General features: G+C 45.0%; 1 protein-coding gene across 1 annotated transcript; it reads left to right on the top strand.

Moving 5' to 3' along the window:
* The first annotated feature begins 125 nt into the window (after positions 1-125).
* Positions 126-16729, top strand: phax (phosphorylated adaptor for RNA export). The gene is made up of 5 exons (XM_056265580.1): positions 126-272; positions 5010-5575; positions 6073-6193; positions 14027-14110; positions 16233-16729. The coding sequence occupies exons 1-5, from the start codon at positions 129-131 to the stop codon at positions 16479-16481; spliced, it is 1164 nt and encodes a 387-aa protein (XP_056121555.1). The 5' UTR covers positions 126-128; the 3' UTR covers positions 16482-16729.

Genomic DNA, 16729 nt, shown 5'->3' with positions numbered 1-16729 from the left:
ACAGCGCTGTGTGTTTCACACTGTGGTCCAGTAGGTGGCGGAAATGCACCTTCTATAATGCCGATCGCCAAAATATCACCAGAGGAACGTCCCACAGGAAAATGCGCCAATGAGAGCTCACGTCGTCGATGACGCTTACACTAAATACGGCTCGTCACTTCCGGCCGAGAGAAATGGCGGGTGACGGAGCCAGAATGGCGGATCTCGAGGATGGAGAGCTGGAGTCTGATCACGAGTCTGATATGCGGGATGCTGCAGAGGAGCGAGTGCAGGTGAAGACTGTTCTATCTGCACAACACGCTCTTGCTGTGTTCATATCGACTGATTGACTGTATGTTGAGATTTCTGTGCGAATCAGTGATGAATCTGCAGCCGTTTAAACACCAGCTTCCAGTGTTCGCTAATGCATCATAGACACTAACACTGTTGTGCAGTCAGATGAACCTGTCTAGGCCAGTCGTAGGTAACGTTAGTTCTGTTTTTCCCCTCACCCGTTTCCAGCTTTGCACGTGATATTTCACGTTTGAAGCATTCTTACTTCATAGTCTGCTAGACGTCCCTGGTGCTCACACTGTGACACCCATTTCAGATCCTCGAGTCTCTACTAATGAGCTGCTGCCCTGAATCAGTGTGTTTGACTGAGGAGACCGGCAAAATGTGTGTTTGGTAACCCCTGTGATAGACTGCAAGTGTGGAGGCTTTCTGTATGGACCTTTACGCTTGAAAATGTTAACCCTTGTTCATTTTAAATGCTGGGTAATCTTGTTTCATACTTTCTCCTGCATTGATTCATACTGAAAAAGCATGGCACCTAAAACTTTTGGCAGAGGTTATGCATTGACGTCACTTTCCTGCAGGAACACACTCCCTCAGCCGGACTGAGTGGCAGAAGAGCTGAGTGTGGCTGGAGTTAATAGTGGAAACTGCAAAAACACGAGTAAAACAAACGATTATCGGTTAAACTAAAGGCTGGACTCTATATAGTTTTCCTTACAACTTACCAAAGATTCAGTGGTCCATGGATATATTGACATGCAGCCAGGAATCAGACATTTATATGAGCCTGATTTTAACGCTGGGGAAATACATAAAGGAAATTTTCCTGTGAATGCTTCATATAAATACAATATAGGTCTACAGCCGGGTGATCACTCATATCAATGTTATATATATCATCAAATCCTAAACGCCTTTCAGATGTAAACTGCTGCTTATTCAAGGGTTGAACATGGCTTAATGCACGTCCGTAATGCATGTTCCTGGTCTTATTGTGATCGATTACTCAGTGCATGTTGTCAAGGAAAATGTTAGTCTTTATAATCAAACTTGCTTTGGTTCTGAATCCAATATAAGCTGATGTCATGCAGCCTCTCATTATGCAGTCAGCTCACATCCCACTGACACCACCCCTCTGACACCACCCCTCTGACACCACCCCTCTGACACCACCCCTCTGACACCACCCCTCTGACACCACCCCTCTGACACATCCCACTGACACCATCCCTCTGACACCATCCCTCTGACACCATCCCACTGACACCATCCCTCTGACACCATCCGTCTGACACCACCCACGACACCATCCCTCTGACACCATCCCTCTGACACCATCCCACTGACACCATCCCACTGACACCACCCCTCTGACACCACCCCTCTGACACCATCCCACTGACACCATCCCACTGACACCACCCCTCTGACACCATCCCACTGACACCATCCCTCTGACACCATCCCTCTGACACCATCCCTCTGACACCATCCCTCTGACACCACCCCTCTGACACCACCCACTGACACCATCCCTCTGACACCATCCGTCTGACACCACCCACGACACCATCCCTCTGACACCATCCCTCTGACACCATCCCTCTGACACCATCCCTCTGACACCATCCCTCTGACACCATCCCACTGACACCATCCCACTGACACCACCCCTCTGACACCACCCCTCTGACACCATCCCACTGACACCACCCCTCTGACACCACCCCTCTGACACCATCCCTCTGACACCATCCCTCTGACACCACCCCTCTGACACCACCCCACTGACACCATCCCTCTGACACCATCCCTCTGACACCACCCCTCTGACACCACCCCTCTGACACATCCCTCTGACGCCATTCCTCTGACGCCATCCCTCTGACACCATCCCACTGACACCAACCCTCTGACACCACCCCTCTGACACCACCCCTCTGACACCACCCCTCTGACACCATCCCTCTGACACCATTCCTCTGACACCACCCCTCTGACACCACCCCTCTGACACCATCCCTCTGACGCCATCCACTGACGCCATCCGTCTGACGCCATCCGTCTGACGCCATCCCTCTGACGCCATCCCTCTGACACCATCCCTCTGACACCACCCACTGACACCATCCCTCTGACACCATCCCTCTGACACCATCCCGCTGACACCATCCCGCTGACACCATCCCACTGACACCACCCACTGACACCATTCCTCTGACACCACCCACTGACACATCCCTCTGACACCACCCGCTGACACCATCCCACTGACACCACCCACTGACACCATTCCTCTGACACCACCCACTGACGCCATCCCTCTGACGCCATCCCTCCGACGCCATCCCTCCGACACCATCCACTGACATCATCCCACTGACACCACTCACTGACGCCATTCCACTGACGCCATTCCTCTGACGCCATCCCTCTGACGCCACCCACTGACACCATCCCTCTGACACCACCCACTGACACCATCCCTCTGACGACATCCCTCTGACGACATCCCTCTGACGCCATCCCACTGACGCCATTCCACTGACGCCATCCCTCTGACGCCATCCACTGACACCATCCCTCTGACACCACCCGCTGACACCATCCCACTGACACCACCCACTGACACCACCCACTGACACACCCCTCTGACACCACCCACTGACACCATCCCTCTGACACCATCCCACTGACGCCATTCCTCTGACGCCATCCCTCTGACACCACCCACTGACACCACCCACTGACACCATTCCTCTGACACCACCCACTGACACCATCCCTCTGACACCACCCACTGACACCATCCCTCTGACACCATCCCTCTGACGCCATCCCACTGACGCCATCCCTCTGACGCCATCCCTCTGACGCCATCCCTCTGACGCCATCCACTGACACCATCCCTCTGACACCACCCGCTGACACCATCCCACTGACACCACCCACTGACACTATCCCTCTGACACCACCCACTGACACCATCCACTGACACATCCCACTGACGCCATCCCACTGACGCCATTCCACTGACGCCATTCCTCTGACGCCATCCCTCTGACGCCATCCACTGACACCATCCCTCTGACACCACCCGCTGACACCATCCCACTGACACCACCCACTGACACCATTCCTTTGACACAACCACTGACACCACCCACTGACACCACCCACTGACACCACCCACTGACACCATCCCTTTGGCACCATCCCTCTGACGCCATCCACTGACACCATCCCTCTGACACCACCCGCTGACACCACCCGCTGACACCACCCGCTGACACCACCCACTGACACCATTCCTCTGACACCATCCCACTGACACCATTCCTCTGACACCACCCACTGACACCACCCGCTGACACCACCCGCTGACACCACCCGCTGACACCACCCGCTGACACCACCCACTGACACCATTCCTTTGACACCACCCACTGACACATCCCTCTGACACCACCCACTGACACCACCCACTGACACCACCCCTCTGACACCATCCCACTGACGCCATCCACTGACACCATCCCTCTGACACCATCCCTCTGACACCACCCACTGACACCACCCACTGACACCATTCCTCTGACACCACCCACTGACACCATCCCTCTGACACCACCCACTGACACCACCCACTGACACCACCCACTGACACCATCCCTCTGACACCACCCACTGACACCACCCACTGACGCCATTCCACTGACGCCATTCCTCTGACGCCATCCACTGACACCATCCCTCTGACACCACCCGCTGACACCATCCCACTGACACCACCCACTGACACCATTCCTTTGACACCACCCACTGACACATCCCTCTGACACCACCCACTGACACCACCCACTGACACCACCCACTGACGCCATCCACTGACGCCATCCCTCTGACACCACCCGCTGACACCACCCACTGACACCATTCCTCTGACACCACCCACTGACACCATTCCTCTGACACCATTCCTCTGACACCATTCCTCTGACACCATCCCTCTGACACCACCCATCTGACACCATCCCACTGACACCACCCACGACACCATCCCTCTGACACCATCCCTCTGACACCATCCCTCTGACACCATCCCACTGACACCACCCCTCTGACACCACCCCTCTGACACCACCCCTCTGACACCATCCCTCTGACACCACCCCTCTGACACCATCCCACTGACACCACCCCTCTGACACCATCCCACTGACACCATCCCACTGACACTATCCCTCTGACACCACCCACGACACCATCCCTCTGACACCATCCCTCTGACACCATCCCTCTGACACCATCCCTCTGACACCACCCACTGACACCATCCCTCTGACACCACCCCTCTGACACCACCCCTCTGACACCACCCCTCTGACACCATCCCTCTGACACCATCCCACTGACACTATCCACCGACACTATCCACCGACACTATCCACCGACACTATCCACCGACACCATCCCACTGACACCATCCACCGACACCATCCCTCTGACACCACCCCTCTGACACCACCCCTCTGACACCATCCCTCTGACACCATCCCTCTGACACCATCCCACTGACACTATCCACCGACACTATCCACCGACACTATCCACCGACACTATCCACCGACACTATCCACCGACACTATCCACCGACACCATCCCACTGACACCATCCACCGACACCACTCAATCAGTTCTTCATGCTCTTTTGATGTTGACTATATTTGCAGGTCTCATCTTTTCAGAGCAGAGGTCCATCTTCGAGCACCGCCTCCGTCACGGGATACCGCAACTGCAAGAACCCCGGCTCCAGCGAGTCCGACTCCGACTCTGAGGACGAGGCCGTGCGCTGGAGGCAGAAGCGGCTCAAGTGTTCGAGTCTCCCAGTCCCGGTCCCGGTCCCGGTCCAGGCCGGCGCCGCTCGCAGGGTCAACAACATCTGGGGCTCGGTGGTGCAGGAGCAGAGCCAGGAGGCGGTCGCAGCGGAGCTGGGCATCCTGGGCATGGAGGCGGGCGTCAGCATGAGCAGTCGCCAGAGCGAGACCTATAACTACGTCCTGGCCCGTAAGATGATGGAGAAGGAGCGTGGAGAGGAGGAGGAGGGCTTGAAGAGCATGCTGGACGAGGAGCTGGAGGGGTACATGCAGAGAGGAGGCGCACCGAGAGAGGAGTGTCTGAAGAGGAAGCGTTCGGCCAAGGAGAGGCTGGGCACACGGGCTGAGATGGACATCAAGGGGCGATACGAGATCACGGAGGACGACCCTGACGAGAAAGTGATTGATGAGATCGCACACAGGTCAGAAAACATGTAGTCAGATGCAGTGATGTCATAGGTGCCGACTTCAGTACCAAGTCGTTACTGAAATACACATGGGAGCGTTTGAAAACAGGCGTTCGTTAGTTTTCTTGAGAGAATTTTCCATGTACTGTTCCTGACACATACTCCAATTAATCAATATCGAGTGATAATGAATCGAATCACAAGCTTGCGAATCGAGATTGAATCGTGAGATTTGTGTCAATGCCCAGCCCTAAAACAGGCATTTGTGTACATTCAGTTTCACATTTTGTGAATCAGGTGATACCTAAAAAAAAATCAATATTTATGTTCAACAAATGAACTGTGCATGTGTATAAACCTTTACATAAATCTAAATTAGAATTTATTTCATAAATGGTTTCTATAATTTTTACAATATTTTAAGAAGGTTGGATGAAAAATGGCCATTATCTTCATATGCCTTTACTGTAAACCTTTTAAGTGACCATGCTTTTGTCTGCTCTCTGTTAAAGACTCATGGAGCCAAAGAAGGATCTAATGGAGCGTGTGGTGAGAGTTATCGGGAAAAAGAAAGCCATCGAGCTTCTGTCGGAGACGGCAACAATTGAGCAAACTGGAGGTCTCTACACTGTGGTATGCACAAAACTGTCACGCACATTTCATCCAGTTCAGTGCATCAGATTGCAGTTTGAAACTACTGTTCATTTTGTCAGCTATTTTTTTTTTTTAGAAAAAGTTGTCAATAGAGCTGCACGATTAATCGATCTCGTTTCAAACACACACAATCTTATTCCTAAATGACAACGATTCTGCTATGTCTCCTAACCTTTGAGGAGTAGCTGCGATCACAGCTGTGTTTGCACTGATCCAGAGAGAGCAGTTATCATGTACAGCTTAGGTATGAAACCACTCCACAAACAACCTCTTCTATCACATCTTTATTTCTGTGTAATAATTCACAACTCATATAAACACTGGTGACTACGGTACCATCAGAATAGAGTAACTCAAGTAGAGACCGTATCATTTATGTTCTTACACCAGTAGGTGGGGACAAGGGACTTACATTATTCGTTCAAGAGAATCGATCAAAAACGCTGATTCCTCCAGGAATGAAGCAAGTAATGTCTTGGAGTTAGTCATTGAATCATTCATTTAAACCTATTTTTAAAATAATAATTTAATTAAATATTTTGTCAGAACTGCTAGTAAATAGTTTAGTTGTCTATTCAGAATCATGTGAGAATTGGCATCTCTATTTTAAACAAATTTATCCAGAATTGTGCAGCTCTAGTTGCACAAACAAAAGCGAATTTGGTGCATTTCCATCAAGTTGTTCGAGCGTGTGCCGGTGGTATTGGTAAACTAGAACCAACCGTAAATAAAACTCTCAGCGGAAACAGCAAATTAGTCACGTGGGTTCAATGTTCGCTACGTCAATTTATTCGACAAATGCGTTTCCGTCTCCCATTATTTGCATGAATTCTTTTTTTTTTTTTTTTACAAGTCAGAAGCCACCTCAAGTGAGCATGTAAACTTTTTTGCGATAAGGGATTTTTTCCCCCTGAAATTTGGTGTTTCCATCACTCGTTTCTGATGCAATGCATCAAAATGTGCTGCATAAAAACAGGGTGATGGAAACATGTCTAGTGTATTGGATGATCTGTGCATAAGCTCGGAAAGTGTTTCAGTCTATCATGTGAATCAAAGAACGAAAGAGAAAACCACTCGCTGCTCTTGCCTGAGTAACTTTTGTAACTTTAATTGTAAGCACTAATCTGGATTTAAGTTTTTTACAGTGAAGATTATCCAGCATTATTTCATATTTGATTACTTTCATTTCTGTAGTATTTCTTGCCTAAATACTGTTAGACTTAAAACACACCTTAAATCCATGTTTATTTCATTAGTCTCTTTATTCTATTGTATTTGTGCTGTCGTTTCCAATTTGTTAATTTGTTCTAATTGTATTACTGACTGTCTACTTGTCCTTAATGTTTTAAATTCACATTAATTAGGCTAGTAGTAGGGATGTAACGATTCACTCGCAACCGGTTGAAAATCGATAAAAATGTGTGACGATTCAAGTCGGTTGAAATGTTAAACGAATCGCGATACACGTTTTAAACAGCAGGGCGCGTTTACTGTATAGCCTACTGTGAAGTTGTGAACCTCGCTTTACAGGCACAATAGCAGCGAGCACACACTGACGTGAAGCTAGCGAGTGTTTTCACTTCATTCATGGAACTTGATCTTGTGTGAGCCAAGCTCAACTTCCATAGGAATGAACTGAAAACGCTCGGTTTGCTCCGCTCGCGCCGCGCCAGTGTGTGCCTTTTGATGTTGACTCATTCAAGATGTTGACTCATTCAAATCGGAGGTGTGACGGCATTTTGACTTTCTGTAGACTAATAATAATCACCACCTTGAGAAGCACCAGTCACCTCCGTTTTCATGTAAAAGTCATTAATATGACAATTGACCGTTCGCAGGCCCCTCCCACAAAACGGCCATTGTCCAATCACACATCATAGCAACCGTTACTATGTGAGCAGGTCCGTCAAACATTGACTCCAAGCAAGATGGTGAAGCGGTGCGCCCACGGCGTTTGTAAATCGGACACTAGGTACCCCGAGAGATTGTCTGGAGGAGTTGTTCTTTCCGTTTCCAAAGCCGAAAACACAACGTGAGCGGTGCCTACAATGGATCAAACAGTGTGGACGGCCCCACTCCCAGTTACATGTGTCGAACATGGTTAACTCGCGTGCAGCGTGCGTGAGACTGAGACACTGAGATTAGTCAAAGAAACATGGAGAAAGCAGATCAAGAGGATCCACAAAGGAATTACGTTTTCTAAAGGGTTGTTGTTATTAACATGATATTCTCGGGGGGGAAATGAGCAGCAGTCACTAGCAGTGCAGCACCATAGACTACAGTTTAGAGGAGTGCACGCTCGCAACGGGGAAAGCATGAAGCTTACTTGACAACATCAGTTCATATATCAATATCGTAACGATTAGAAATAACCTTAAATAATGTATGGTTATCTGCATCTTTCCGTCTCTAATGTATAGTTACTTTTTAAACACAAAAATCGCATGCAGTATGACACGCAAGCGGTTGCCATGGTAATGAACAACCTGCTTGTTAAAGCGAATGTATCTGAGGCAAAATTACTAAATATGCAGTGCGAGACGAGTTATATATTTCTAACTCCAAACATTAGCCACTGAACCAGCTTATAAAATCATCTTCAAGGCTGTGCTGGTTGTATTTGAGGTAAAGGTCATGGGGTTTCTCAGATTTCGCTTGAGACCGGTAAGCATTAGCCTCTAGTAGTCGTGTCTCCTTCATTGCGTATTTTTATATTTTGAATATATCCCTCCACTGCATACTGTAACCCCTTGTGCCTCAACCTGGAGGATATCGCTGAGGTATTGCTCCAAAAAAGGTCAGTGACACGCACGGGTATACCTCTTCCCGTCATGGCAATCTGTCGCGCTGGTCGTGTTTGACCATTTGTTTGACGGGCGTAGTAACAATAACTAGGGGGCGTGGCTTTTGCGAACGGTCAATTGCGAGAGCCACGGAGATCACAAGGTGCATCAGTGTTTCCGTGGCAACCAGGTGTTGTATTTATTTTACTCTTTCTCTAAATGTGTTTTTTTTAAGTCTTGATTCAAATTATAACAGAAATGATACAAAATATCAATGATACAAATTATAACAAAATTAGATTCTTGCATTTATTACAATGTAAAATCCCTGTCAATCTGGTACTAATTTTACATAGTGTGTGAAGGTACCAGTGTCCAGCCTCTTGACCAAACAGACAGAAAGACTGAGTTGAAACAACCTTGAAGGGAATTTTTTTAATGTAGTTTTAATTTTTGACAAATATATTTTAAATTAAAAAGAAATGTGCAGCATTTTGTCTGAGAAATAATAAAAGGGACACTTTTGTCTTAAATCTCATTTGTTAAAAAAATGGTGAGAAAATAGTATCGTGAAACGAGTATCGTGAATCGTATCGCATCGTGAGATTATTTCCTTTATTAATCCAGGAGAATCACATTGAGATATCACTATCTCTTCTTCCAGAGAGACCTGGTCAAGACGGCAGCACATTAAGTTTCACACAGAATCACAGTATAACAATTCCACATTTAACATGTTTCTGAACAAAGCAGATAAAATTGAATCAAGAAAGACAATTACAAGTCTCCTTCAAAGCAGTATGCAAGAGACGTTTAAAAGTGGTCAGAGTTGGAAGTGGATCTAACTTAAGTACATTTTGCAACTCATTCCAAGCCCAAGGAGCATAAAAAGAAAAAGCACCTTTACCAGATTCTGACAATACCCTTGGGACTTTTAGCCGAATATAAGAGCCAGACCTGGTGTGGTAACTATTTGTATAATAAATTAAAAGACTTGATATATAAGAAGGTTATTTACCTAAAAGAGCTTTTACAATAAATAAATACATATGTAGCTTTCTCCTTTGATGCAAAGATGACCAAGCTAAAGTATCATACAAAATACAGTGATGCGTCCGTGACTCTGCACCAGCAACAAAGCGTAAAGCAGCATGATACACAGTGTCTAATTTCCTAAGTAGTGAAGTAGCTGCGTGCATGTATAAAAGATCACCATAATCAATAACCGATAAGAATGCACTCTCTACTATTTTATTTCGGGCCTCATATGGAAAACAATTATTTAAGCGATAGAAGAAACCTAATCTTGGCCTAAGCTTCTTCAACAACCTATCAATATGTATGTCAAATGATAATCTTTCGTCCAACCATACGCCTTGGTACTTGTAGGAACTAACTCTTTCTAAAAGTGTACCATTTAAAGTTTTAATTGACATTTCAGTTTCCTTAGAACGACCTCGACTAAAAATTATGTATTTTGTCTTTTTTGAGTTTAAGACTAATTTTAACTGCGACAATGAGCGCTCCAGTACTTGAAAAGCATTCTGCAATTGCTGCAAAGCTTGATTTAAAGAAGATGCTGTTGTGTAAATAATTGTATCGTCTGCATATAAGTGTAATTTAGCTGAATCTATTCCATGATCTAAATCATTGATAAAAATAGAAAATAAAAGAGGGGCTAAAACAGAACCTTGAGGAACCCCGATATTTACTTGAAGGAAAGGTGAATTATAATTTTCCACTGACTGACAGCTGAGTGCGTTCTGTGAGGTAGTTTTCAAACCAATTTGGAGCCGCTTCACTAAGGCCTATAAACTTGAGTCTCTGTAACAGTAATTTGTGATCTACAGAATCGAAAGCCTTTGATAGATCAACGAATAGCGCAGCACATGACTTTTTTTTGTCTAAAGAGGTTATAATAACATTTGAGATTAACATAGCTGCTGTAATGGTAGAATGTCCTGTTCTAAAGCCTGACTGATAATCGTGAAGGATGTTATTAACCGACAGAAAGTGTTTTAATTGGTCATTTATCAGTGATTCACAAACTTTCGCTATAACTGGCAATCTAGAAATAGGACGGTAATTATTTGGATCCGAGGGATCTCCGCCCTTTAGTAATGGAGTAACCATTGCTGATTTCCACATTTTTGGTATGACATTTGAGATGATGCTTAAGTTAAATATAGAGGCTATAGGCTCTGCTACAAGATCAGCTGCCAATTTGAGAAAATAGGGCTCAATTTGATCAATTCCAGCCCTTTTTTTTGTATCTAGTTTCGTTAGGGCGTTATCAACCTGTGCAGTGGTTATGGGAACGAAATTAAAGGATTCTGACGGACAATACTGAGTAGGTTCAGCAATTAAGGTATTAGCACCCGAATGAATAGCCTCGGAAGTGGAGCCAACGGAAATAAAATATTTATTAAAAGTATCTGCAATAACTTTTCTGCCCTTAACTAAAGTCTGATTAACATTTAGATTATCTGGGAATTTAGATGACTGATTTGGGACTGTAGTAGACTTGACTACTTTCCAAAACTTTGTAGGATTATTTAAATTTTCATTCATCGTGGACAGATAATAATCACGTTTTGCACTTTTGATTAATTTTACTGGTGAATTATAATTTTCCACTTCACTCAAGTAGATGAGTGAATCGTTACATGCCTAGCTAGTAGGTTTGCTGTAGTATATAAATTGTAATAAAGAACTGCTGATTTGGCTAGTCTCTGACTCTGTCTGCGCCCGGACCCAGTCGTCAGCGCTGAGCTCTGCTGGAGCGCCGCTAAACATGTGCTGATGAACTGAAGATAATATATCAGAGCAATAGAACCAACAGTAAAAGTAACAAACTCGTAAAATACATTTTAACAGGCTTAATTAAGCATGAAAATAACTGAGGGAAATATATATTTGCTGAACAAATTAAGCCAACTAATATGATTCATATTCTTTTTGTTTCTCTATCCAAAATACATTTAAAAATGACAAATGCAGTGAAAACATGGGTGTCTGTACTCGGTATCGGCATGCACCAACACTGAAAGTATCGGATTCATTCTGCAAAAAGTGGTATCGGTGCATCCCTATTTATAATGTTTGTAAATGTTTCATTTTATATACCGGTATTTAATATACATTAATATAGTTGCTTGCAATTACAGGTGATTTTCAAAGTAAAATAATTTTCTCTTCCATGAGATTACTTCCTGTTTTTGGCCGGGTTTCGTCTCTCCGTGTCGTAATCTCTGGGGACGAGGATCTAAACCGAATGTTTGGGGGCGTGATATTCAAATGATTGTTTTCAGACGCCACATTTTCCAACGTCTGATCATTCGTATGATAGGATTGGAAGCATACGAATGTTTCATGAATCACCGTGAACTGTGTCGTTAGAGGATTTCTGCCCCCGTTTCTACGTTAGATTGATAAACGAGGCCCACTGTGCTGAAGCTGATAACACGCACACAATCCTAATTCCTCGTGTCTCTATTGAACACCCATTAAACATTCACATTGCTGGAGGGAGAAGTATTGCTGCATCTCAATTCGTCATACAATTACGTCTTTAACGGTTGCTCTCTGTCACTGGCCTGTCAATCATCTTGTCACCGTTAAAATCCTCCATTTCATTTAATCTCCTGCCATATCGGAGAGAAACGCAGAAGCACGTTGAGCTGCAGTCCTGCAGAGACTCCTCATATTCAGGCATAATGATGCATTTAAAAGTTAATGGCCAAACGGATCTTTATAAAAGTCCACATTATCGCAGATGAAATATAACACGATAACATTAAATATATTTTTTTTTAATCGGCAACACTTAATTTAATAACTTATTTTTAATAAGACACTTAAACATCTCAATATTCGTTGGTAAGAAAGAAGCATCAACTGATGTGAACCATGCCTCACAAAAATGATCTCTCTGAAGACATGCGATCAAGAGTAGTGGATCTCCATTAGGCTGGAAAGGGATACAAAGCAACAAATAGTTAATAAATGGAGAGTGTTTAGTACTGTGGCTACTCTTCCTAGAAGTGGGCGCCCAGTCGATGACTCCTAAGGCACAACGCAGAATCCTCAATGAGTTAAAGAGGCCACGAGTAAAGGCTCAAGGCTTGGAGACGTCACTGGGTCTGGCAAACACCCATGTTCATGAGTCCACCAGACGCAGGTGTCCATGGCAGAACACCACGGAGGAGCCGCCTGGAGCTTGCCAAAGAGCACCACAATGCTACTGGGAAAATGTTTTATGGACTGATAAAACAAAAGTTGAATCGTTTAGGAAGAAAACTCAGCACTCAGAATGGCACAGCTTGGCAGCATCAAAACCTCATACCAACGGTGAAGTATGGTGGAGGAACCATGGACCACTTGCCATCATCGACGGAGAAATGAATTCCCAAGTTTACCAAAATATGCTAAGAGGATAATTTCAGTGTGGCTGTCGGCCAGCTGAAGCTTAGTAGAAGTGGCCGTAAACATCGGCCCTAAACATCGACGTTAATCCCCCACAGACTGGCTTCAGAAGAAGAAACTGCTCCTTTGGAGCCCAGACCTTAACCCATAGAGATGCTGTGGCCTCGAGATGTTCACTCCAGACGTCCTACAGACCTGTCTGAGCTGAAGCAGTTCCCAGAGGAGGAATGGTCAAGACTTGCTCCTGACCCGAGGTCTGATCCAGAGCCGGCTGACGTCACTGCTGCCAGAGGAGGCTCGACCAGCTGTCAAGGGTCCACTCACTTATTCCTCCAGCACTGTGAATGCTTAATGGGTGTGTTCAATAAAGACCAAGTAAAAAATTTTTTTTATAATTGTTTGTGTTACCAGCTTAAGCAGATTGTGTTTGTCTATTGTTGTGGATCTGATCACATTTTATGGCAAATTACTGCAGAAAACCAGTTAATTTCAAGGGGTTTGCGCTCTTTTTCTTGCCACTATATTTTCAAACATGTTGATCCTGTTGAATTTAATCAAAACGATATTGGATTAATATTACTCAGTGTTTTGTTGTTTCCTGCAGGATGGCAGTAGGAGACGGACACCTGGTGGAGTATATCTGAACTTGCTGAAGAACACACCCAGCATCTCTGACGGGCAGGTGAAGGTCAGTCATCACTCAAGTGTTTGGGAGGACCAATATAAAGTAGCTGTGTGTTCATCAACTCTCAAATATAAAACTCAAATAATTCCAACAGTGACTGTCCACAATCGCTTGTCCTCCAAACCCCGCCTCCGTCCGCAGAGCCCTCAGCTGCACAGGCCTGCAGTCTCCGCACCTCAGTCAGCGAGAGCTTGAGGGTTAGTGCTGTCAGCGCATGTGAGCGGAGCAGGAATAAGTCCTGGAATAAACCACGCTGACATTGTGCCACGAACACACAAGTTATAGAAGGCTATTCAATCCGCAATTCACCAACATACACCATGGATTTAATGTAGTAACGCTCACTGTAACCATGGTATTGTGGCTGAAATAGTGAGTTGTTTTTTTACATTATTCAGTTCAGGGTTCGTATAACCTTTTAAGAGTTACATTCAAGCACTTTTCAACGACTTTCAAATGCTTTACACTTTTCCAGCACTTCAAAGCTCTATCACATTGGTCAACATTTGGATAATATTTAATGTGATGACCAAAAACATTGTGTTCATCCTTCAAAGATTTTCCTCATTTGTAAAACTAAAAGTTTCAAGATGTAGGAAAGCCAACCCTTGGTAGCAAACTACAGAGCCCCTAAAGCGACCTTTGCAAAAAACAAAACAGACATTCACGTGCACACAAGAAGCATTTTTTTGCGTGCTCATGCGTTACAATTTCCAGTTTTTGCATTCTATAACTCAGCGGTTACCAAACTTTTTTTCCTGCGCACCCCCTTCTATGTCCCAACCGGGTTGGCGCACCCCCAATCCCCACTTAAAAAAAAAAAAAATGCAACAAAGCTTTGTTTTATCGCCCTATAGAGACTCATGTTTAATCATGCGCTAATAACCAGAACACGCATGACAATAACAACATCAACAAAGTTTCAATATATTGCAACAAAGCTACGCACAAGCTTCCACTTTTAACCCTTTCACACGTAAGTTTAAAATATTCTAACTGACCCCCCAGCGTGAGTTTTTCAAGGCGACCGTTACGGTTTTTAGAACTTGTCACTTTAATGTTTCCATGGTGACGCATCATTCCTTGTCACGTGACACAGCGCAACCACAACACAGCGCTGAATGAATGATGATCTGCTTTTATGTCATTTTTCCTTTTTTATCAAAAATATTCACAAATGTATTAGCTATAGCATTAAACACTGACATTCCGATTGTCAAATATGTGCAAGTGGACATGTTTTATTGTTCAAACGATCTTCCTTCATAACGATCGTTAGTTTGTGCCACAGTTCAGAGAATCGGATCTGTTGGATTTACAACACGTGACGTCAATTCCTCCACTTCTCACGAAATACATGTAAGTAAGAGGCCGGTGAACTGGGAGAAGAATAGGGTAAAATGTGAAGCTACGTACCCAATGTGTATCTGATATGAATAAAACGTGTTGTCTTATTATAATGAAAAGGATTAATATTGCCGCTTCCATAGAAATCAGCAAAATCAAAATCATTGTTTTGCTAGTACTTATGTGTATTTAAATGTCTGAAACCTAAAATAAACATGTGGTTGAAAACACTCAATGGTTGTGATAAATGACAGCACTGGCTCAGCGCCAGCCAACGCGCGAAAGCACATCTGTCACGTTACCGGCTGCAGTGCAGAGCAGTGCGTAGAAGACAGCAGCTGTTTTCAACGTTTCTATCAAAAACTAATAAATGATAGTTTTTTAATTTAAAGTAAAAGAGATTACAAAGGAAATGTTTACTGTTCATGGTTTTTATTTTATTGTATGGAAAAATCCCACTTACAAAACAGACCGCCATTACATTTTTCCTCTCAGTTCATGTGCGCTTCACGCTGCTGAGATGCTACAGCCAGGGTTCCTGCCCCGATGGCAAAAATATGGAAACATGAAAACCAGTATGGAAGATCTGTGTCCTGTGTTTAGTCAGGCGCTCGGCAGCTGGCGTAACTTCCGGGCTGAGGCCGCTGGAAACCGCTGTCGTGTGTGTCGACCTCAAGGCCTGCTGTCTGAATCTCACACTAGCATTTATGTACACATTTAATTCTCTCTTTACATGCAAATCTCAGAAATGCTTTGTTTGCACGTTCCCTTCACACAGGAGATCTTTTATGAGGAGAACCAGAAAGAGAACAACAGCAAAAAGGCTGCTAAGAAGCGACGGAAGCAAATTGTAGCAAAGAAGATGAAGCAAGCCATCAACACGCTCAATCTGCAGGAAGAGGACGACGTCTCGCGGGAAACCTTCGCGAGTGACACTGAAGAGGCGCTGGGGTCCCTGGAGGAGCCGGCGCTGGGCACAGAGGACAGCCATGTGGTCTACAACACCTGTGACCTGGAGGTGTTCTGATGCCCGGCAGGCCTGCTGCGCTCCAGTGCACCACCACTAACTCTCAGGATGAAAGAAAACATTTAAATAGTCAGAGTGACTGTGGAAGACTGTTTTGATTTTGTCCTAATGTTCACGAATAGCACTTGAGTTCCCTACATCTTAAACTCTTTAGCTTGTTAGAAGACCATCGGAAGTAGCCAAAGGTTGTACAGATTTTCTATCTTGGCTGGTTTAGAATGATGATAAATTGTAATCCTTTTTCTGTC

This window comes from Rhinichthys klamathensis, unplaced genomic scaffold (genome assembly GCF_029890125.1).
Source record: "Rhinichthys klamathensis goyatoka isolate OS25496 unplaced genomic scaffold, OSU_Roscu_1.1 h1tg000236l_1, whole genome shotgun sequence".
Lineage (NCBI taxonomy): Eukaryota > Metazoa > Chordata > Actinopteri > Cypriniformes > Leuciscidae > Rhinichthys > Rhinichthys klamathensis.
Note: the sequence above shows the minus strand (reverse complement) of the source record. Positions and strands in the feature narration are given on the sequence as shown.